Below are 24,748 nucleotides of genomic sequence, written 5' to 3'. Positions count from 1 at the left end.
AGGAAGAATATACGCATTTCCAACACCATCCTTAACACAGCTACATAGCCTAGTGCAGGACTCTGAGCTAGGCTGTCAATGTGTTCCAGCAGAAAAGGAACGCGAGACTCAACAACAAGCCTTCCCATGATCAGAGGCACCAGTCGGGCCTGATTATTTTAACGATGTGTCATGTAACGCCTACGAGTAATCATCATCCAACCGCAATTAACCTCAGCTTCACCTCCAGTGTCCTCAGTCTTCACCTACACCCCTGTAATACATATTCCACAGGAGGCACCGTGCACAAAAATTGCATCAACTTACTGAACGTGCCAACTGGCTGACCAACGTCCCCAGTCTGACAGATGCACATCAGGCTAAAAAAACCACAGACCTTGCACCAATTCTGCCGTCGTGTTTACAACATTGTTTGTACTCGCCCTCCTCCACCAAACCACGATTTCCTAAGTTTCTACAAAGTGTATGTCTTTAAGAACACCACCCCTCCATCAAACTTTAGTGAGCCAATACAGCACTGATGGATGAAAACCGAAAAAAGCACTATCATCTCGCTCTCATTCCTGCACAGTATCCAGCTAAAATCAAGCACATCATCTGAAATATTCAGACACCTGGCCATATCTCCAGGAAGGCAGAGTTCAATGACATGTATAAAACTGACTATCTGGCATGTTTAGGCACCTTTAAAATGCAAGTTTAGAGACAATCAATAATGTTCTGTAGGAGGTTTCTATAAGACATACACTGTAAGTCATTAAAAAGCAAAGGAAAATTTTATAACTTAAGTCATACGTGCATGCTAAAGGCAAAGCAATCCCCAGTATTTAAACCAGTTAAGAAAATACCTCAGATTACCCAGGTAGCAGGCAGAGCTACAGACTGAGGTCAGATTTCTTTCATAATTATATTCAGTTATTTATATGTTCTTTTATAACCATTTGCAATTGTGTATCGATTTTACAAGAATATTACTCCTTTGCTTTATAAAAATTATTTTTAAGCGCTTTGGAGTAACTTAATCTAAAAATGCCCTCAGGGAACACTTGGGTTTTGAAAGACACTGTTCAAATCAGCGATTTGTTTCTCATGCCTCCTCTTAAACATTCAGATTTGTTGTTCCTCAATTAGCTGGTCCCTCCCTGATTTCACAGATTACAAAACTTGGCTTCCAGATTTTTTCATTTCATAAGACAGTTCCTGCAATACTCTGAGGAGAAGCGTGTGCCTCCTGCTCTCTGACTTCTCTGTCCCTTGGGAGATGTTATATGAGGATCACCATCAGGGGATTGGGTTGTTTTGGTTTGGCTTTTTTAAATTTTTCCGTATCATCCATCCAACTAAAAAAAGAAATGAACAGTAGTCACGTACTCTTTGAATGACATCTAAATTACCTTCAATCCTGGCATCGCTCACATTCCATGACGACTTATCTTCACCACTTATTTCCCTTGTACTTAAATGAGCAGAGGGCTATTTTTCATTCCCCTGGAAAGGTCTAACTCAGTATAACTTTCAATGATTTTCCTGCTACCCTGAAATTCCTGCATCTACTACACAGCTGTCCCAACTGAAGAGAACAGATTTACATCTCCTTGATAAACAGTCACTTTACCAATTTTTGCTGGTTCCCAGTATCTGTAATGTCTTTACCAAAATCTTTGCTCAGTCAGCCAAGGCTGGGGCCTTCCCCGGTTTCCACCATTACTGCGACACAGGCTCCAGGTTGCCCCTTGCATTAAATTCTTCAGTCCACTTGAATTCATTAACTACTTCTTTTAAAATTCTCAGTATCTCAACAAAAGACTGCTTTGGTTTATTCTGAGTTGATGAAAGAATTTTAGTGCTCTGGCCCAAAAGCCACCTGAACGGAGCAGAATGATCACAGCCTGGAACGAAGATGTCGCAGCCAGGTTCTTACTGTAGCAACAGTTAAGCTAATTTTAGTCATATTTAACCCAGCTTCCAGAAGAATCTGAAGGCAAGAACACGCTGACCTACACGTCATTCATAACACAGCACAGAGATACGGGACACTACACTGTCCTGAGATGACCAGCTACCCCCACACAACACAATCACACACCTCCATCACAGCAACTCCAGGTACCGGGTCCTGAGAAAAGGGAGTTTTTTGATGGCCCACCCCAGAGATTCAATCTGCCATACAGAAGCTTATTCAAGAGTAACACTAACATCCTTCTTTGTCTCCCCACCCTACTTCCAAATACACAATGGTTCACAGCACAAACAAGCAAAAACCCACACTTTAATATACCCAGCAATTCTGGACTATTTTACAATACAATCTGGGCAGTTCAGCTTTCTCACACACGTCAGAAAAGCAACACGTGATGACTACGTGTACACCGGCAGGTAAGACAGGATCTGGTTTAGTCCTAGCTGGCTCCCTGGCTTTGCTCAGGACCCTTCCAAACGGCTCTCCCCAAGAGAAACCACACGTGAAGTGAGCCTGAAGCAGCAGCAGCACAACCAGCGTGCACCATCCATCCTTGGGGCCGACCTCCGGCCCCGTCCTACAGCAACGTACACATCGCCAGGAAAGTGACGTCACACTCACGCTTCATTCTGCCTCACCTCCATCTTTGGCTGGTGATTCTGCCTTCCGTCCAATAGTTTTCAAAATAATTCATTAGCGCAATAATTAGGTTTGTTCTTGTTACTGCCTCTAGTCAACAACAAGAGACCTGTCAGCTGCCGTGTGCATGACTACCTGGCCCATGCTGTACTAGTGTCAATGTCCCTCCCACGTTTAGACAGGAAGAAAAAACACCTCATACTTGTACAATTGCTGACAGCACCTTTGTCTTTAACAGTATTATATACGATGCTGTCCTAAGGAGCTTACAAAACAAATAATGCAGATTAACAGAAAGAATACAGACACTCTGGGGTCAAAGGCAGCCTAGGAAAACCCCACCACTGGAACCGTAAGTAGGAAAAAAAACTTCTGACACTGAAAGAGAAAGAAGCAATTGGCATTTAAGAACCTGAAGGCTATTACAAGCACAGGAGGAAGCAGATACGGCACAAGCATGAAAAACATTAGAAATGAGACCAAAATGAGGATGAAATGAGTATGAAAGAGCATCAAAGTGAGACCAAAATGAGGATGAAAAGGGTACGAGAAGAAATTGATGATGATGAAAGAAATCAATAAAATACAGCAAGCCCCAAGAATCATTAGAAAATGTTCTGGAATAGCAGATTCAGGTTACACCTGTTCTGCTGAACAACTGGCTGAACCATCCCCAGTCCAGAGGACCCGTGGAACAGACCCGCCGGCACCCACCAGCACCCACGCTGCTGTAGGGCTGGTGCTGCTCTCCTCGACGCCAGCAGATGGGTCTGGGAGAGGCGCGTTCGGAGTCAGAGGCAGGAGTGAACAAACAGTCAGTGTGAACCACAAAGGGGCCAGTGCTCAAGCATCATTCAGCAGCAGAGGCTCCGGTGAAGGAAGGGCAGCAGACGTAGGGTGGGAAGGGGCTGGTGCTGGGGAGCAGGGGAGATGTTGGTGGGGAGGGGAAGGGCAGGACAGAAGTTAGGTTGGAGAGGCAGGGAGGGAGCCTGGCTTAAATTAAGTGAGGAAAACAGATGATCAGGCTCAGAGAAAGGAAAGGTGAAAGACACAAATGACTCTTGTCATCCCACAGGCAAAAAGTCAGAAGAATTAGCTTCACTGCAAAGCAGCAAACAGATTTTTACCTTATTTAGCTCAAGAGGAAATGTTACCACCCGATCCGATTACCTCTGACCTCCTACAAAGACTCCATACTAACGACTAAGCATATTCATCCACTGCAAAACATGCACCGTCATCAAACATGTGTCTAAAACCTACAAACCCTCAGGAAACAGAGGACTTGGCTCCAACACATGCGATGAATGGCAGATTTCCCATGTAAAATCAACAGAAATCCCGGGAAACAGAAGCCGAGAAAATTCAAATCCAATATTCCAGCCTCTCATTTCCCTTTCCCAGCTTTATGCAATTTCCCTGTGAAATCGTTCTCTTCTCCCCACCTCTTCAACTTTGAAAATACAAGATCACACCTTCACATTTTCTTTAGCCTTGACTAATCTAAAACAGGAAAATAGACAGAACAAAGTAAAACAAACTCTGATGAAGGACTTTTTCAGTAAAGTTTTCTTAAGATATCAAGGCAGGCGGTTTTTAAAAAGTCTACTTGTAAGACTTAAGGGAGATTGTTTGGGGTTTCTTTTGGGGATGTAGGTGTTAAGCAATTTTTTTTATTTCTTGTGTTTGTTTGTTTTTTAAAGTGGGTCTCAGAAGACTTGCACATTGGGACATGTGGTTTGTGAAATACAAGCAGTCTTAATTATGAAACAGACATTCCTGACAGCCACTTCGTATGGAGAGGGACAATTCAATTTAGATACAAAACCTACTTTTGCTAAAGCAATCAATTTGTACTGGAGCAAAAATAAAGACAGTCAAAGTATGATGCCTGAGGACTATATTTTTTCCAACTAAAACAAAATACTCAAGTTCAGTTATTTAAAAAAAAAAAAAAAAAAAACAACAACAACAAACAGCCAAACAGTAGAGCACTACTTAAAAGCAAAGACTCTTTACAGCCATTTACTGAAAATCAGTTTTTGCTCATCAAATACCAGTACCACTTAATTTGGCTCCATCAGTCTCCCATTGACTGAAGAGCAGCAAAACATTTAAGAGATGTGGGGTGTAGATGTTACAAGTTCGGACTCTGGATTATAACTGTCCCTAACGACGTTCTCTCCCAGAACGACCTCTGGCAATTCATTCTCGTCTATTCATTCTCATTCATTTCCACACAAGCTTTTGTGAAAGGAAACTCTTTCAGCTGCTTTCCTTAGTTATTAGCTTGTAGCACGAAGAGGAACAAACAAGCAGAAGCCATTTTACAGGCTTGACATAGAAAAATGAAGTGCAATATTTTGCTGCTGAACTGTACAAAGGACTGGGACTAAGTAGTACCAGAAACATTCTGAATGTACGCTGATACATCTACAAAGATAAAACAACTCAAGTTCATCCCTTACGTGAATCTCAGAATACAGAAAGGACTGAACGTTTGTGCTGTCCAACTGTGGTATTTCATTTCCAAACACGAGGTTATCAAGCACAGCTTTTAAGTCCAGCAAAGAATGACGTTAGTGATGACTCTCATAATTCAGGACTGTTCTTTCCCTGCCAAGCTACTTAACGTGCAAGGCTTCTGCTCCCTCCTCCGCAGTCCTCACTGCGCCCTTTCACTCTTTACCTTACGCTGCCTCTGGTACTCGTCAAACCCTGCCTAATAAATCAATTCAATTCATTAATGCAGCTGAAAATTACCCCAGCTAAAAGCAGGGTAGTAACCTCTTCTGGGTTAGTGAATGAATCGAATCTGCTCAAGGAGGGATAAGGTCCAAGACCACACGAAGACAGTACAGCCACGTGTCTGGGAGCAAAGGAAGGCACCTGCTTCCTCCCTCTTCAGGCAGCAGCAAGATTTTAGGGCAGCTCAGCTTTACCTTACTCTGGTAAGTCAAGTTAAGCACCCAACAAAAACCTAAGAAAAATTAAAGACTGTACAGGCGGCAGTGTAAAAATTGGTGCAGACGGTTTGCTGCACAGCATGACATGGGTTGAGAAGGTTCCCACCCCACCTTGGATTTGTGACAAGACGTGACCGTTCATGGGGCCACCCTGTAAAACAGAGTAGGAAAACATTTTGGATTAGGGGGTTTGTTTTTCTTCTCGAAGAAATTAAAAGTGGGAGGTTTCCCCCCATCCCATGATGGCACAACCGAGTGAACTGTAACACAGCTATGAGCAGGAACCTTTACCAGGCTTGGCTGCTGGAGAACTTCGATTTCATTACAGAGCTGTTTATAAGCTGCTTTATCTTTAGCCAGACCTGACAGATCACCACTACACATCTCATGGCTCATTCCAGGCCTGATCTCTGCTGGTACAAGTATTCATGCTCCCACACAGCAAACCGGATCAGAAAACAGATACAAAGAAAAAAATCACTGGGGAGAGGCGAGGAGGAGAGGGAATGTTCTTTTCTGTATTAGCTTCTTGATCTGGCTCACTATATGCTCACACAAACAGCTGCCACTTCTGTTTGCGTCAGCTCAGAGTGAAAATGCTCACCGTCAGACGTGACAACTCCTCAGGTCCACAGTGCTACCAGTTACTGACTTCTTTATCGAGTAATTGGATGTCGTCACAATTTTCACTCAAGGAACACTTCAATGGGAGCTTAAACAAATTATGTCAGGACTGCTGCAGTCCCATTTCTTCCCTTCTCTTTATTACATCTCTTGGCAATTTTGTTGTACCAGCACTGGTACAGAGTGGAAACTACAGACTTAATGACTTGTTTTTCTTTCTTTCAGTCTTCTGACTTAGCTTGGGGCCAGCTCACTACTCAATCCTCCAAGCACCACTGCAGGAGAAACACAGAGGTGGGGACAAAAGGAAGTGTTCACCTGCAGCCATTCCGGCTTAGATCAGCTTTCAGGATATGTTTACACAGATGGATGCAAACAGATCCTGACTCCTCTACCTACACCCTAATTTGCTGGAAGCAAGCCAGCTGCTGAGGTGATATAACTGCATGGTCAAACTAAGACACCTCACCTGTTGGATACTCTCTGAATACTCAAAGACTCCTTTAGCCTAAACATACTTTTTTAGCCTTGCTTTGGTATACAATGGAACCTCCTTGATCCTAAGGCACCGATTACCAAGGTGTCTCCAACAGCACCACACGCTTGCATTACACTTACTACTGCCAAAGACAACGCTAGCCTCCCAGGCAAATATTGCATCTTTTTATTCAGGTCTCACAGGTACTGGAAAATGACGAAAATACGATGTTCAGGCTGTGTCCGTGCCCTCCTACCCCCCCCCCAACTTCACCCCTCTCACAGCACCTGTTATGCCACCGGATCCCACCACCCCCTATACCCTTTTTCGCCCCTCCTAGACCCAGATTCAACACACGCCCCCTCTCCTGCCCCTCCCCCCTCAAGCACCAGGCTCTCCCCCCATACAACCCTTCCACCCTCCTGCTCTCAAACCAAACTGCCCTCACCACCCTCTCGCTCCTCCTCAGCACCAGACTCCCCCCAAAACATCCTTTCTGCCCTTCTGCCCCCTCACCCCAGGGTCAGGCTGCCCCTTGACATCTCGTCTGCCCTTCCTCCCCCAACATACCCTGCCACCCCAGACCCGCCTCCCTCCCCTGATATGCCTCATGCCCTCCCCCCCCAGGCCAGCCTCCCCCCACCCTGGTATCCCTTCTGCCCTCCTCAAACACCCCTGGCGCCCTTCCCCCTCCCCTCGGGCCAGGCTCCCCACTATAGGCCTTGTACCCTTCCCTTCCACCCCAGGCCAGGCTCCCTCCCGCCCTGATATCCCTCAAGGCCTCCCACCCAAAACCGAGGCCGGGCTCCCCCCACCCTCTAACACCCCTCGTGCCCTTCCCCCTCCCTACACCCCTCATGCCCTTGCCGCCCACCCACCAGGTAGAGGGTGCCGTAGATGCGGAGGGACTCGGCCAGCGCCCCCTGCGTGACGTGCAGGACGGCCACGGAGCACCGCGGGTGCCAGGTGTGCCCGATCTCGTAGCAGTTGTGGGGGATGGATTTGCTCAGCGCCGCCATCTTTGCCGCGCGCGTGGAAGGGGGGGGGGGGGGGGGGGGGGGCGCGCGCGCGCGCGGCCGCCGCGTCACCGCCGATGCAGGAGAAAGGTCGCGCGGGGCGCTGGCGGCGGCGGGGTTACTCGCGGGCAGCCGCTCTCCCCCTCCCCTCCGCGCGGCTCGCGTGAGGCCCGCAGCCAATCCGCGGCCGCCGGGGGGCGGGGAGCGGCGGGGGCGGGGTGGCGCGAGGGGCGCGCGCCGCACGTGGGCCGGGGGGCGCGCGGCGCTGACCGGCGCTACCGGTGACCCCAATGTCGCCGTCCCCGTCGTCGTCGTGTGTGTGTGTGTGTGTGTGTGTGTGTGTCCCCGCCTCGGCGGCCCGGGCAGCACCGCGCTCCCGGCCCCCCACCGGAGCCTGCCCCGCCCGCCGCCCTCCTCCCGCCGCTGGGCCGGTATCGCACGGAGGGAGGAACGGCCCGGAAGACCCTCCGTGAGGCTGAACGGCGGCCCCGGGCGCGGAGCTGGCGGGTGGCGGCTGCCGGCGCTGCAGCAGCAGCAGCAGGCGGGAAAACCTGGCGCAGCAGCGGGGAGGTTTGGCGAGGGTTGTGGCGGTGCTGGAAGCCTCGGTGCATTGCCCCCCCCCCCCCCCCCCCCCCCCCCCCCCCCCCCCCGCCTCCCGCCCCGAGCGTGGGCTCCGCAGCGCCCGAGGTAGCTGGGCGGGAGAGAGGCACGGAGGGAGGGGGGAGAGCGGCTGCGTTGTGAGGAGAAGCTTAAAAGGGGTTGATTCTCCCTGGTTTGGAAAGAAGGCGGGGGGGGGGGGTGTATGATGGAGTTTTGCAAAACCGTGCGGGTAGTGGCTGAGGACACGGTTACACGTGAGCTGCAAAAGTGGCATCTGGTTCCAGCTTGAAATCTTGATTATTTTGGGACGGAACGGGCTGGGTGTGTCACGACCTGGGGGTTTTACTTAGGTCTTTGTTAAGTAACAGTTTGCAAACAGTCAGTCTGGATGGAGCAAGTACGCTCTGTACCTTCCGGGCAGCGGTCAAGTCCGGAGAGGTTATTTCAAGACTTGGATGGGAGATACATCCCGAGGCAAATAGGAAGATCAGCAAACTAACCTGCAGTCAAATACCGACTTGGAACAGATCCACAGCCAGAAGATTCCTCCCCCTTACAGCCTGCCCCAAATTCTCCTGCACGGCCTGCAGAGTTCCCCGGGTTGGTGAAACTTGAGAGCAGGCTGTCCCGCTCCCAACGGCATTGAGCAAATTTGTCATTAATTTCACAAAAACCTTTCCCGGCCCTTCCAAGAAGCCTTGTATGGGTGCAAGAGCATACTTGCATTTCAAATTTAGCAGCCCATAGATGGGTAAGTTGGACGATTCACAGAACTTTCCCCCCTGAGAGACTATTTGGAGACTCCCAGCAAATCTGCAGTAGAATTTTGGCCTAAATAGTTCAGTTATGCTCTTTCAGTGAAGCGTGCTTGACCAACCAACCCTCTGTTAGGTATAACTCTGTCTATGACAGTCTGTATTTAAAATCTAGTAGAAGACCCTAGAGATAACTTTAAATTCAGCTTTAGTGCTGAGGTACAGCTCCCCTGTGGCTGCGGTTGCATAGCTGACTAAGGGAGTGAATATTGCTGTGTGCTGACCCTCATTGGGAAGCAGCGTTGGCCAGATAACCTGCTCCAACGTTGTCTGGACTTTGGCTTGGACCCAGTGCCTCGCTTGTTGTTTTTGTATTGCTGTGTTGAAGAACTGCTTGTGGGTAGAAAAGGCAATTATTGCCTAAGATAGGATTCTGGCTCTTTTGCTTGCATGTTTTGGCTTTGCTACTGCTCTAGGCTTAAGGCTTGCTTGCTGTCTTGTATTTGTGGGCAGGGAACTATGGCACGTACAATATTAATAAGTGTACAAGCGAATAATTGCACTTCTGAGACACGTTTTTGCAAATGATTCTAATTTTGTAGGACTTGTACTGCTCAAGTTAAGGAAAACTGATGAAGGACCCAACGAAATACCCTGTTCATTTGTGCAGCAACCCTGGTCTAACTGAATATAGCTGCCTGCTCAGAGCTGAAGGCTTTCGGATCTCTCCTGTTGGGCCAGCTGAGGAAGACTCTGATGATGCACTAATAAAGCAGGCGGCACATCCCTGACCTTGCTCTGGGCCCTTTTCCATGGGGTTGCCATACTCTATTCTGGGAAGAAGCCCTAGGGGTAAAGCAGCATGGGAATATCACTGATAGCCCAGTTGGCATCGGATGCCAGCCCAGGATACTCTGTCCTAGGAGACTCTTACCCTTGATTGGAACTGGGACAAAATACTCTTGGAACAGGGAGGAGTCACATGGATTTAAAAAGCATTGAGGAACTTTACATTTGCCCTTGTAAATACCTGGGGGTTTCGGGAGCTCTGCTTGTCACATGAACAAGGCTGTGTACTGGGAATAGCGGGCTGTCTCAATAATGTTACTTAAAGGAACGACAGTGATGAATCCCGTGGCATAAAGCCAGGTGATTTGGCACACACTGTTCAGGACTTGCCTCGTAATATCCAGGTGCCTTGGAGGGAGTTACTGAGAGTAGTCCCAAAAACAAAGCCAGGGAGTGAGCTAATTGCTAATCAGCGTGCATGGTGGGGGAGTTCAGAGCGCTCAGTTTATTCCCTCGTCCTCATTAATCTGGCGGTATCAGATATACCAATGTGTCTGAATAAAAATTTAGGCTGCCAAAAATGTCGGATACACATGAGCCTCATTAGACTAGGACAGCTACGATATCCCAGTCTCGGTGCCTTGTGCCGCAGAAGGGAGCGATACGGCACATCTCACTGCGTTTAGACTCTCTGCCCCAGTTGCCCACGTACCCACTTGCATCTAGGTTAACAAAACGCAGCTTTCAGCGCGAGTCCAGGGCCAGACTCAGTCTTTAGCAAGAGAGCTTAACTGGTGGAGAGCACTGCAGTCCTCCAGGTTACTGACGCTGATGATAGCTGATTGTGTTAGGGAATCGGATGGCTCGGGTGGCACTTGCGGAGTGAAGCGCGGTAGTGCCTGCCTTTCCAGGTTTCAGTGGGTCTCAGTCTAAGAATGTCCTCTGCTAATACCTTCAGCATCTGATGAATCTGGTGTCTGCAAGTAAATGACATATCTCAGCCCATGAGAGTGACTGGAGGCACAAAGAATTCCGCCTGCCTTTGCAGTGAGTAGGTACCAGTGTCAGGAGGTGGTCTAGCTGGGAATCCAAGGCACAGCATTTAACTAATTGGAGCAAAATCAGAGAGGAGAAAAAAAGAAACTGAGGAAAGAAGCCAAACGGGGAACTTCACATTGCAGGAGGCTTTGCCTTCCAAATGCATTGGGATCTGGGAAATATTCCTTCTGAACATTTTTAAATATCAGAACAATCTGGAAACATTTTAACTTGGAAGAAGTGCAATTCTTTGCCCTCTCCTCATGCTGCTTTCCAATTTAGTGCTGCTTTTTTTGCCATGTATTTCTTTTCTCCCTTGGGACAGGTGATCCAGCTTTCCCTGCTACTTGTGCAGTTCTCGGAGCCTGAACTTCACTTCTAGAAGCAGCTTCTCTTGCCTGATGAGAACTGCTCTTTCCAGCAGAAGGGATGTTTTTGCACTCACTTATTTTCCTTCTTTTCCCATTCTTCCACGCTTATTGTTTTTCTCCTTTGGTTTGTTCTCCTGCCATTTGTGCAATTGTCTCATGCCCCCATCATAAAGTTTATGAAATCCAGACTGAAAAATATTCTGCTGCTAAAAAATCTAGGGATTAAATTCATCCTTCTGCTCAGGTCAATGGACATAATGTGTACACACAGACATCTGCTTCCCTCAGTGAACTGCATAGGACCTTGGAGATGTTGCTATGCTGTCTCTTCCCCAGGGAGTTGTCAGAATATGGAAATTTGTAAAAAAAAAAAGGAACAAATTTCAGAGGAAAGCTGAAGGCCTTTGAGAAAGGAGGTCTGGAGTTTCATGCCATCAGTGATGTACTAGGGATAGTCAGCTCCAGCAATCTCCATTGCTTCTCAAAAGCCAGGACAAATGGCAGATACAGTATATAACCAGTTTTGTAGAAATAAACTGCAACTTTGTGAGATATATCACTGATACAAGAAACGGCTGTATTGAATGGTAGTGAATGGCCATTAATTGAGCTGGTTTGACTTTCCTCCAAGGAAGGAAAGACCCTTTAAGAACTACTTTTCACCCTTGTCTCCAAAACTACTTACAATTTAACCCATTTTTCATTAATTGAAGAGCGATTCACCTCTGACTTACAGCCACAAATGCTACTTTTTCATTTTTTAGCAGCAAATAATCTCAAAATACCCTTGTATTTGCTGATATTTCAAGGTGAAGGAATTAACTGGAAGTTTTCCCATTTTCCAGATGTAATCATTTCCAAAATAAATATGGGATGGGCTGTGGGATAATACCCTGTGAACTTTTCAATACACACAATAATATCCTCCAGTTTATACAAATTTGGATTTTTTTCCAAACATAAATGTTGTAGTCTTTCTTACAGAGGTACCAAGGATTGCATCAAGAAAGCAAAATCATAGTGTTCACCACGCTGATTATGCAGGCCAAACCAGGAGGTGGTATATGGAGCTGTATTCATGCTACTGGCATCAGTAGAATTGTACTTTAACTGTACTTAGCCTACGGTGCTGCTGTTCCTGGAGACAGTGATTTCTTCTTTCTAAATCAGGTGACGGAATAGGTCGTTAAAGGCTAAATTAAGCCACTGGATTCACTAGAAAAGGAGTAAGAGGCAGTGCATGTGGACAGCATTCCAAGAGCAGCCCAGAACATCAGCTGTGACCTTGCTGCTTCTCTGCTGCTTTCCTGCTTTCCAGGAAAGTACTTTCTGTAGTTCTGGAAAGAATGCAACATCGCATCTTGCATCATCCAGGCACCTCAGCCTTCTCCCATGCTTGAAATTCCCTCGCCCAGATAACAGAATCATAGAATCATTAAGATTGGAAAAGACCTCTAAGATCATCAAGTCCAACTGTCATCCCAACACCACCATGCCCACTAAACCATCTCCTGAAGTGCCTCATCTACACACCTCCAGGGATGGTGACTCCACCACTTCCCTGGGCAGCCTGTTCCAATGCTTGACCACCCTTTCTCTACTCTTTCAGTAGAGAAATTTTTCCTAATACCCAGTCTTAATAATAAAGGCTGGTTCCCTGCCTTCCTTTGACTGAAACCTCTACAATCCACCTTTACACCACCCAGATGGAATTAAATCTTTTCTGGTGGAAAGATTGTGTGCTATCAAAAAGTATGTCTGCCCATGCTCTACAGTCACAGCTCTGTCTCTAGAATTCATGTCCTTCCTCTGCCATCCTCCCTTCTCCATGTTTATCAAACTCAGCAGTCAGGAAAGACCTGTCCCACGTGACTTCCACATCCTTCCTTTCTGCATACCAGGTGGGGGCAGCAGCCTCCAAACATGCAGATGATGTTCACCTTTCCATGACTATGAGTGGGAAGGATGAGAACAGGCTGGGCTTGCACACAGCTGCACACACGGGGCTGTGAGGCAGCAGTGGATGGGCCTGCACTCCTAGAGGGGTCCAAGGACTGAACTAGAGCTCTGGATCTCTCTTGTCTATGACACCTGATTGCTAAGTCACTCTCTGGCTCTTTTTTGGGCCTTTTGAATGAAATCTGAGATAAATATGTTATAGAGAGGTCTGGCTTTAAGTAGGGTAGGTAGAAGCCAGTCATTACTGTTTGCCCCCAAGAGCAGTAGTAGGTGGTTGGCTGTTCTTCAGCACCACTGCTGCAGAGGATCTTTCAGAAAATAGAGAAAAAGGAGGCGGGAATGAATGAAGTCATCAAGTAAAACATTTTTGTTTACCCCTCCTCTTCACCCATTTCCATCTTATTTGAGGTCATTACTACAACATTATTTATACTTCAAAGTCATTAATAGCTTCATGAACTTAAGACTCAGAAGGAGCCATTTTTTTCACTGTTTGATGTTCCTAGTGTACTTAAAATTTCGCTAATAAAACCATCAGTCCCTCAAACTGGGCTGCTAAGGCCACAGATAGAAATGTAATTATTAGAAAGCAACCGAGCACCCAACAGCTCCTTTGAAAAGTAATGGTAGCTTCTAGGAACTCAGCACTTTTGAAAAGGCTTTCCATTTAAGCCTGATTTTTTCCAGAGGAATAATGAACAGTAAATTTCAGTGGCTTAATTTTCAAATGTTCATGTTGAAATAGCCTCGGGACTCTGATCACTCCTGCTGCCAGCTCTTGGATGTCACAGCAATAGAATTCAACAGCCTAAGTAGCAGCTGCTGAATCGCTGCGTTTTGCAGGTTTATATTTTCAAGCAGACCGGCAGTGATTTTAGGTTGTTCTGCAATGCTGGGTTGATAAACTACATCATCCTGCAGCAGGACTACGGGCATCCAAAGCTGCAAGCAGGATGAATGGCTCAGAGGAGGCTCTTAGAGGCAAGCTGCCCCCTTTGCCTTTATTTTCAGCAGGATGGCTGAGCAGCCACCCTTTGCTGCAAGGTGTCTTCAAAGCACTTCAAATTGCAAACGAGAGAAACAACACACCCGTGATTACTATTAGCTTTTGAAATACTGGGTTTAGGTGGGCAGGTGTGGCTTTAGACATCCATGTCTGGACTGTCAAAAATCAAGACAGCATAAAAATCAGTTGTGGATTTGACGGGACTGCAAAGATACTGATAGCAACCACAGGCTCTGCTTTTGGTTTCTCTCTGATGAATCGAGCTTTGAATGTACATGAAAAAGAATCAAGGCAAGAAGTTGAAGCAAACTAGTTAAAACTCTCAAAAGAACCATTTTTAGACATTGAAGCATTCAGAGAACAAAACCTTCTTTTCAGCACCCCTGGCTCATTCCTAGGGGCCATTTCTTACATTTCTGCTAAATCAGTTGAGAAAGTTACTAAAGCATAGCAACATTGCAGTGTCCCTAGGAAAAAAAAGAGCGCCAAAAAGCCTTGAGAAAACTCTGAATAGCTCAGAAAGCAAGAGCAAATGTTTTATATATGTGGTATTGTTAAAACTCCCAAGTGGCATAAATATAATAAACAATAGTGAAGAATGGGATATTTCTGTTTGTTTCTCCACACTCGAGATGACCTAACCTACCTCAGGCATGGTTCCACTTTGGGACTTGTGAGTTATTTGATCGGTCCAAACTTGTGAAAATAAACACTATTATTCTACTGTTCTACATTGTGCATTCTTTTGTTCTCTGTAAATAGACTGAGAACTAGCAAATGAAAGTAAATTATAATAAAATACAAATCAAAATAAAAACTGCAGATAAACCAAAACCAACACATGGGAGAAAAATGTAATAAACACAAAAATAATGAAATGGTGTACTCATCACTAAGCACAGCTCTGTGCGCTCCAGATGACTCTGTCAGCGTTTTATGGTTGAGTTCTGATCTCATTTACAGACATCTCCTGCAGAGAGTTCCCTCACACTAACTGGCGTGGCTGAGAGAAAAATCTAACATTTTAAGGTCAGTATTTTCAGAGAACCCTGTGGGGGTCAGATGCTCAGATCCCATTGGATTTCAGTGCAGACTGGACACCTAACTTTGTGTCTCTCAAAAAATCCCCTCCTGAAAGGTTGTTTCTTGGCCCTCCCAGTATTGTCTTCCAGTGAATAGTTCCCAGTGTTCTGTCTAGTCATAAGTAAATGCCGTGGGGTTGTCTTGGTATCGGAGTACCCAGCCAGAAGGGATGAACTTGAGTGTAAATTCTTTATCAGGAATAGGTTTGCCCGCTGGGCTCTAAGCCCAAAACCCCATCCATGCCTCTGTGTAGCAGTAACATCTCAAAGGCATGTTTTGCAGATCATTTAATGTTTGTCCAGCTTTGTGCATATCATGTGTTAAGAATTACTGTTGTTTATAACATAAATTATAAGGCTTTCACCGCTCCCTGGGAGAGGTCATTTTGCAGCCTGATGTATGTCACTGTCAGAAGGCTTCTCTTGATATTTTTAGAGTAGTTTCTAGCATTGGGAGATTTTGAAGATAGCGATCAGAAAACTTACTGCGTTGGCTACAGTTGTATGCATGTGCATATATATGCCTGTGCATAGGGATGAGGTAACTGGTCAAACATGGAATCATTTTACATTCCTCTCCCACCCCAGGAAAGCGCCTTCCTTCTACATCCTCTATAGAAAAGAAAAGAATTTAGCTTGATTTTTTTTGAAGAAGAGATGTAATGGTAATATTTTATACAGATGTCTTTGGTCAAAAGCCCGGGGGTAACTGATACAGCCGTGGCTGGCATAGTATGCTGCCCCTAAAACCAAGGCACTAAGGGTGGTTAATGGCCTGATGTCCACGGATGTGCAATTTATGTCTCAACACCACAAAGCAGCATTAACCCAAATGATATATTTCAAATAAGTTACACCAGAACTTTCATAAACTTTACATGGGAAATCATAATGTATGTAAGAAATTATACCTCCTCCCAGCACTCCCACCCCACTGAACTTCATCCGTCTCTGTTTAGGGAGAAAGATTTTATGTAAAAATAGTGCAGAAAAGCATATTTTCAGATCATGAAATGAAATCTTAAGTCAACTAAATTGCCCAGGTTGAAAGAGTATACAGCCTTTACCACTGTACAGAGGAGCTATGATTATTGATGGTCCAAATAGAGATATACAGATTTACAGTACAGCTTACCAGAAGCTCCTTGTTCTCAAACAAATGTCAGTTAACATCCAGCATCTCAGTTTTACCCCAGGGCCATCTCTTACTGGTACCACTTTCTAGAAGGACTTCAGAAAATCTTCTTTTCCCATGCGTCTGCTCAACAAATGATCTCCTGAAATGCTGGCGTTTTGCTTATTGAAATCATGTTCTTGGGACCCAGTTCATCCTTTTCTAATTCAGAGCCTGGAGTGGCATGGCATTACACTTTACGTGCGAGTCTTACAATAAAGGTGTTCAAATGAACCTCTAGTCAGGCTGAAATCATGAATGTTTATTCTACAGTCATGCACTGTTGCCCAAGGGTTCTTGCATAAATCCTTTCTTAATCCCCACCTTCTTATTACACTCAAGCCTATGTTAACTTTACCCAACTACCTGAAGCAGCTAAGAAATGAGATAGACATCTTAACTCCTTTGATAGTCAAGCAAGAGTGGAGTATCTCCAGTGCAGCCACGTTAGATCTAATCTGGACTCTGGAATACCCTCTCTGTCTGCCTTGACTACACAGGATTCGATGTCAGACTAACTTAGCAATGGCAAAACCTATCAAAAAGCTCGCCCTTAGCTGCACAATCCCTACATCAGATGCATAGGAAGGAGAGGCAAGGTTTGGGGCAGCACAGAGAGCATCAGGAGGAGTCAATCTAGGTCTTAGCCTCAGGAACTGGTTGTGCTGGAAGTGCAGATACAGTGGCTTTTGTCTAAATTGGGAGCGTGACTCTTCACTGCTTTGCACCTTGCGTTCAGAGCAAAGGGGTTTGTGTATTGATCTTTCCAGCTGATTTCTTCATATATCTGGAGTGACTTTATGTCTTGAACTGAATAATAACCTTACCTCTCAATACAGCACTATGCCCAGCTGTGGCCTGACATTTTCATATTTGGGAAATAACTGGGTTTAGTTCTGCTCAGGGAATATTTGGGTTAAATGGTAGCTTTCTTATGTTTTCTATCCACATTTTCAGGAGTTTTCTTTCTATATTTTTCATAGTTCCCAAAGGATGTGTGTATAGTGTCAACAGTAATGAATGACATGAACTTTTACCATAAGGAACTGAAATATCATGATAATCTAGTTTTCATGGTAATTTGGCCCCATGGAAGTCTCTCTGAGGAATAAAAATGCCTGAGAAAAACAGAATTCACATAAACTCTTGTTATTTTCTAAGTTCATCTGTGTGTCTGTGGGGAACTAGGTGAATTGTCAGCCTCCAAATATAAATTACATTGCTCAAGAATGAAAGATCAGTACATACTGCAGTGCTTGTTCCAGCAATAACAAAAATAAAATTCTGCATTTGTTCCATTGATAACAAAACCTCGGTACAGTGCTAAAATACCATCGTGATCAGCACAGTAGAAAAGAGTAAGGGTGCGGTTCCTTGACAGTTGAAGCCAACCTAAGCTGATCTGTTTTCTTTTGTGGTCACACCACCCCTCCTCGTCATCACAGGACTATTTATTTTATTTTGTTAGTTTTCTAACAATTACTACCTTGCCCTACCCTGCCGGGGAATCAGAGGAAGAGCATATATGCACATAGGGTAAGGTGGGTTGCACTCCATGTAATCGCCTGTACACATGCAAGGAACACAAATATAAAATGAAGCAAAGCCTTCTGGGCAAGAATGAATGATATTATTTATGCTCAAACTGATTTTGAAAGTTCTTTAATCTGTGTAACAGTAATCCATATGATTAATTTGCCAACTTGGATAGAAATTAAGAAACCTGTTTGCCAAAAAACTTGCCGGACTAGTCCTTCTCACTGTCTGGTATGAAGTTTGTGTGTTTGTCTTCATATGAATCACAGAATCATGGAATGGTTTAGGTTGGAAGGGACCTTAAAGCCCATCTAGTTCCAACTCCCCTGCCATGGGCAGGGACACCTTCCAGTAGACCAAAGCCCCGTCCAACCTGGCCTTGAACACTGCCAGGGAGGGGGCAGCCACAGCTTCTCTGGGCAACCTGTGCCAGTGTCTCACTACCCTCACAGTAAAGAATTTCTTCCTGACATCTAATCTAAATCTCCCATCTTTCCATTTGAAACTGTTACCCCTCACCCTGTCGCCACACTGCCTGATCAAGAGTCCCTCCCCACCTTTCCTGTATCCCCCTTTCAGCACTGGAAGGCCACTGTAAGATCTCCCCAGAGCCTTCTCTTCTCCAGGCTGCACAACCCCAACTCTCTCAGCCTGACCTCACAGGGGAGGTGCTCCAGCCCTCGGATCATCTTCATGACCCTCCTCTGGACCAGGCAGGTCCATGTCTTTCTTGTGCTGGAGGCCTCAGAGCTGGACACAGCACTGCAGGTGGGGTGGAGTAGAGAGAGAGAATCACCTTCCTCGACCTGAATGTAGGACTTCTTTAACTATATAGGAATAGGTAAAGAAAAAGGAAGACTATGAATGTCATATACAAATGGTCTGTGTGAGAAAGGGAAATAAACTGTACTGGAAGAGGGAGTAGAATAAAGCAGCTTTGCAATTACATCCATGTCGTGTATATATATATGTATATAAGCAACAACTCATCTCCTTAAATGAAACAATTGTATGAGCTCCCAAACTGAGTGCATACTGTGATCATTTAAAAAGAAAACAACCATTAATAAATAACTCAAAAAAAAAATAGAATAATTGCAGAGGAGACTAGAATTTGGAAATAATTAGCACTGAGAGAATATATTTTAACTGGCCCATGAAGTGAAGAATACTGCCACTGTAAACTGGGCAGTCTGACTAGAACTGGAAGAGTCACGTATTGATGCCTATTTAAATTTCTCTGTTGTTCTATAAGGACCTGAAGGCAGCTGTGTGCGTAACTTAAAGCCACTTCAGTGGTGCATGAAGCGGCTCCTGGTGAGAGTCATGCCAGCAGTCCCTGTCAGCAAGGGGACAGGCTTCACTGTTGTATGCAGTGCCCGTGGGTGCTACAAAAGCACTGTGAATGCAGCAAACTTCACCTCCTGGCAGATGTCAAATTTCTTTCGCAGGAGAATGACCCACCGCTTGCCTAACACAATACAAAGAAGTGTTTTTGTTCCAGCCGTGCCCTGCAAGTCAATACTTGCTGTTATGTAATTAAACACAGCGTATCAGCTCACATGGGCTTTTTGATGGGGAAAAATAGTTCATTTTAAGATTTGTGGCCAGATTCATCAGCACTCTTGGCAGCTCTGTGCTGCTCCAATGACACAGAACAACCTTAAGCTTGCAATAACTGATTGATTGAATCAGCTTGTCGTGGTATCGCTGGAGCAGTGCAAAGCAGCTGAAGCGTATCAGCAAATCCACCTTCTCAGCTCTTATTTTAAGGGATTTATATCTCAACCTAACTTAATTTCCAATGTTTACAAAGTTAATGAATTTAATTAATTAATTTCCATGTTTAAAAGTTTGGTATTTACTTCCTGGTTAATGAATGAATGAATTTAAATGTTTAAAAGCTTAGTATTTACTTCTTGGGTCATCCATTTGAGGAGAAAGGACTATAGGATGTTTTCCAAAAAATGTATCCTCTCTGTCCATAACCAAGTTTGTGTGATGTGGGTGACAACTCGATGTGAGGACCAGGACCGGGTGCCATCTGGGTGAGTGAGGAGCAGTAATTTAACTCAGCATGCCATGCGAGGCAGAAAGAATCCTTCTTAAATCACGTCCAGTGAAATTTGCTTTACAGAACGTGCAAAATGCCACCGAGAGCCAAGCACAACGTTGCTTATGGAGAGCAAATACACAGGAAATAACCTCTGATGCTGCCATAGAGTTAAAGCAAAACAGGACGCAGAAAGATTTAGTGGGAAAGATGACTCTGCAAAAAGGAAACTAAGCCGTATTTATAAAACAAGACTCGTGACCTCTCAGAGACAGAGAACTCTGCCTGTCATTTTCTACCGTGGTTAAGTCACGCCTTGTGAACGATCTATTATTTCCAAAACTTTCAGCCTAATTTGCTATTGCGAAATGAAATTTCTTCAAACAAGTCAAAAAGTGCATTCCTCCTTCAGGATTGCACTCTGTAGATGCCAAATCTGAAGTTATAAAACCAAGCTGTTTTGGAGTTATTTGAGCATAAAAATAAAAAAAATGGGGCCTCTGAACAATTTTCTGAAAAGAAAACTGTTCATCATTTTCCATAATAAAAAAAAAGCCTTGTGCTAAGGTCAAGTGTGGGAAATTTCAAGCCAAAATGCAAATCTCCAAGCATTGTAGAAGCAATGACGAGTAGCATTTGAAACTGAAAGTCATTTTGGGAGGGAGAAGCACTGACTCCAAAGTTCAGGGTGAATTTAACCTCCACCATGCATCTGATTTTCGAAACAGTCTACTGTTTTTCCCAAAAGGAACAGCTTTTCTTGAAATTGAGCATGCTGGATCTCTGCAGCAGAGCTTTCCTGAGAAGTCCGATAAAATCAGACAAGGGAGGAGGGCTGGTTGTTTTGGATGGGTTTGTTATTTTAGTACAACCTTTTATAAACGTAGCTACACTGTAAAAAAAAGCATTGTGCAAGTGTTTTTGTCTCACCGGATCCTGACAGTGACTTTGCCTCACAACTTCTTGTCTGTTCTGCTAATCTTGCTGGAAAGGTATATCAGTGTCTGAATTATTTGAGGAAAGAGGCTTTGGGAAAACTATTTAAAAAAAAAAAAAAAAAAAAAAAAAGAATTAATATTATTCTTAAGCCTAGAAAGAGAAATACCTATGTGAAAAAAATTACTAACACATAGGTGAAGTGACCTTTATATGGGCGCCTTTCATCTTATGAAAGTTATGGCCAGCTTTGTTCTCAGTGCCCCACTGAACGTTGTGTGTGATACATCTGTGCCTGCTGGGTTTCTAATCACAAAAGTAATCTCAAAAATCCTCTTGCGTGGTCAAATGTTTTCATGCAATCTAAATGCAAGGGATTTCTCAAAATGATGCATAAAAAGTAGCCCTGAAATTTCCTGTTTACAATGCTATGAAACCAAATTCTGAGGTCTCTGTGCAGAGCAAAATATTGACTTTCAGGGGTCATGGAGCAACTATTGACCCACGTTGGCATGCGAGGAATTACGCATGTGAATCCAGATATAGGATCTATGTGTCGCAGCTTAGCTGCACCAAAGTGCATTAAAGTAAGTTACAGTCATGTCTGCATGAAAACAGATTAACAGTGCGTCAGGAGACCTGCCCTCCAGACTCCATTGCTGGTACGTCTGGGTCACCCTTTGCAGAGCGAGCTGGGTCACACGGAGACACCAAAAGTACAAACCTAAACAAGTATCCTGAGAACATCAGGAGCCAACTCCCACTGGATTAGGCCCAGAAGGGTGTTGCAATGCACCATGGCAGGTAAATTTGCACATACTCTATACTTTATTTTAAGGTCTGGGACACATTCTGCCCCACTGAGGTCAACGTTTATTGATTCAGCTTAATTGAATCAGAGTGACACTCTGTGCACTACCTTGTGCGGTGGTATTCCATATGAATATTTTATATATAAACCCCTCAGATAGATGTGTGTATATATTTGCATACGTGTATGTATATTTGCATAAATACATATGCAGCTCTCTGCACCGTTTTTTTCCTGAGGTCAAGCAGAGCCATGTTCACCAGAAGTGTCATGATAAAACAAACCATTTCTTTTCTGATTGTCAAGAATAAATATCAAACAGTAGAAAGGAGACATTGATTTGAATGGATATATAAATCCAAAAGGAATGACAAGAATGTGATAAAATAAGCAAAACTAAAAACTTAATGGACAGATGGTCAAAGACAATAGTGTTTACGTAAACTGAGAGCAAGAGAAAGTCACTAATGGTACTAGTCCGTTACTCGATGGAAGCTATGGAATTGTCAGTTAACAAAACAGGTGACAGAAGCGTCTGACATATTTTTGTTGTATACAGGAAAATAAGTATGAGGTAAGTTGTGTGATAGAGATAACTAGTAGTAATTAATGCATTCTTACAATTTCAATGTCCCAAAACAGCTCTAGAAGTTACGTGCTTTAAAAACCCTGCATGTTTCAGTAACTGCATCCAAGATCTTTGACAGAACTCTGTGGGATGGCCGTATCGTCCTCCTCTGTCAGCGAGTCCTAGGAGACCAGCAGGAGTGCCGGGTCTGCTCTCACCCAGCATTAGACACCTCTTGGTGAGTTTTCGCCTCTGGGTTAGTCATCCTAGGTTCCCTCTACAGTCAACTGAGAGGCAGAGGCATTTTTAGAATGAAACTTATCTGACCAAAAGCTGATGTCTATATTTGGTTAAAATAATCACATCCTACTGTAGTATCCACTCTTTTAAAAAAACCAACAGGGTGCCCGAAGTTCCTTAAATCTGTCCACAAGGCACCAGTCCTGGCCCTCAGTGGTATGCTATGGATCATGTCCTTGGAGGTCTGAGCAGGGTGATCTTGCGTAGGAATGAAGAAAGTATTTTACCTGCACTCTTGACATGAGTGTGACTCCCAAGGGAAAGCTGAGCCATGTTCTAATACTACAGTTCAGGAAAACATTGATGCACTGAAAATGTTCAGAGAAGTATTATGAACCTTCTCAGATACCGTGCAAGACGATGGAAGACTCTGAGAGATGCTGGCAAGAATTATTAATTTTCATAATGTAAAACTATGCCCATAGTTTCGATAAACATGCAAAAAAACCCACATACAAACTTAATGTGGGAATAGTAATAACAAGACAATAATAAATTATAAATAGGATTTTATATTCATGTAATTCCTATTATGAGTTGCCTTCTACAAGTGTTTGCCTATCCTAGCTGACTCTAAAGGGACCAGGGGTGCTTAGGCTGCTAATTCAGACATACCCATTAAGTCTGTAATGAATGGTTTGGGCTGAAAGTGCTTTTCAAACAGCAGGGTCAAATCTTGCTCTTTTAAAATCAAAAGTGTGATTAAAGAATTGGAAAAGACGCCTTGCAGTAAGAAACTCAGGAAGTTCAATCTATTTTGCTTACCACGAAAAGCTCAAAGGGTGACTTTATCACAGCCTGACATTACCTACAGGGGTAATCTCAGTAATGACTTCTCAACCTGGCCGGCAAAGATAGAACAAAAGTCAGTGGCTGGAAGCCGAAGATAACTCAGACTAGAAACCAGATGTAATTATTGGCAGCCACAATAAATAATAATCATCAGGGTGGCTGCCGATCCTTTAACAAAAGCAACTTCAAAATCAAAATCAGATTTATTAAAAAAAAAAAAAAAAAGTATGCTGGAAGTCAGGCAATAATTGAGGAAGGAATGTAGCTTGTGCTGTGCCGGATTCAGGCCAGCATCTCACACTGCCCAGTAATCTAGGAATCCATAAACCCACTATCCCAGAGGTTTCTTACTTTGATCTGTTTAAAGAAACTATTATGTACATGCTTATCATGGTGACATTTAGTCACTGTTAATGTATTCAGAAGGTTCAAAGCAGGGTAATTACCATTTTTACCAACTCTGACCTCTCATATGATTTGCCACCACCTCTCCCAGTGCTCTTGTTTTGAAAACTAATTCCTGTTATCTAAAAGACTTTCCAAAGCAAACACAGCAGTGTAGCACTTTCTAATATTTATTTTGTGTCCTGAAAGAAAAGGCAAGAGTGGTAGGGGATTTTTTAGGGGGGAGAGTTCTTCTAAAAAGGTACTTGTGTCCACCGTAGCTTTAAAATGTCCCCTTTAAACGCCCCTCTACCGAGTCCAAGGACCAGGTTCATGGGCAGAGGGTTTTGCTACGTAAATTCTGAATACACAGTAGGTGAATTTTTTCATGGGAATTAGGCAGAGGTCCTACTTTGGTAGCAGCAAACTTCTTCGGTGCCTAAGTGCAGCAGGAGACTGCAAATGAAAAGGGTTTTCATGTGCTAAGACAAAGATTCATAGTTCTTAAGGTCACTGTGATCCTCCCTCTCGTCTTCTTTCCTGCATAATTTGGACCAAAAAAAAAAAACAACCCAGAACTTGTCTGCCTCCTGCTTTCGGGTGTTTGGCTGTATGGAGAGTGCCCATCACCCATTCCCCGCGCTTGTCTGATGTAGATGGTGAACTTGGTGGGGCTGGGAACGGCTCGGCGGACATGTGTAGCACACTGTGTGCGTTCACAGCATTATCGTCCACCCAGATTAGCAGCTGAGCGCTGCTGGTTACGGACGGCAATGCCTGCAAGTAAATACGGGCCTTGTAAGATATGGCTGAGCTGCTGACTGCATCGTAGACTCCTTGCCTGACCTTGGAACTGTAGCACTGTCTGCATGCGTGTTTAAAAAGTTAAGATAATATTACTTGTCTGCCTC

General features: G+C 44.4%; 1 protein-coding gene across 3 annotated transcripts in view; it reads right to left on the bottom strand.

Moving 5' to 3' along the window:
- The window catches only part of TMEM135 (transmembrane protein 135), a 187,738-nt gene extending 180,052 nt beyond the window's left edge, over positions 1 to 7,686 (bottom strand). For all 3 annotated transcript variants that reach the window (XM_086481704.1, XM_086481703.1, XM_086481705.1), the window contains exon 1: positions 7,546 to 7,686. In XM_086481704.1, coding sequence (XP_086337830.1) covers positions 7,546 to 7,686 — 141 coding nt within the window. The remainder of the gene's footprint in view (positions 1 to 7,545) is intronic.
- Positions 7,687 to 24,748: the final 17,062 nt, after the last annotated feature.

This window comes from Leptosomus discolor, chromosome 1 (genome assembly GCF_034619465.1).
Source record: "Leptosomus discolor isolate bLepDis1 chromosome 1, bLepDis1.hap2, whole genome shotgun sequence".
Classification (NCBI taxonomy): domain Eukaryota; kingdom Metazoa; phylum Chordata; class Aves; order Leptosomiformes; family Leptosomidae; genus Leptosomus; species Leptosomus discolor.
This window is presented reverse-complemented; position numbering and strand designations above follow the sequence as displayed.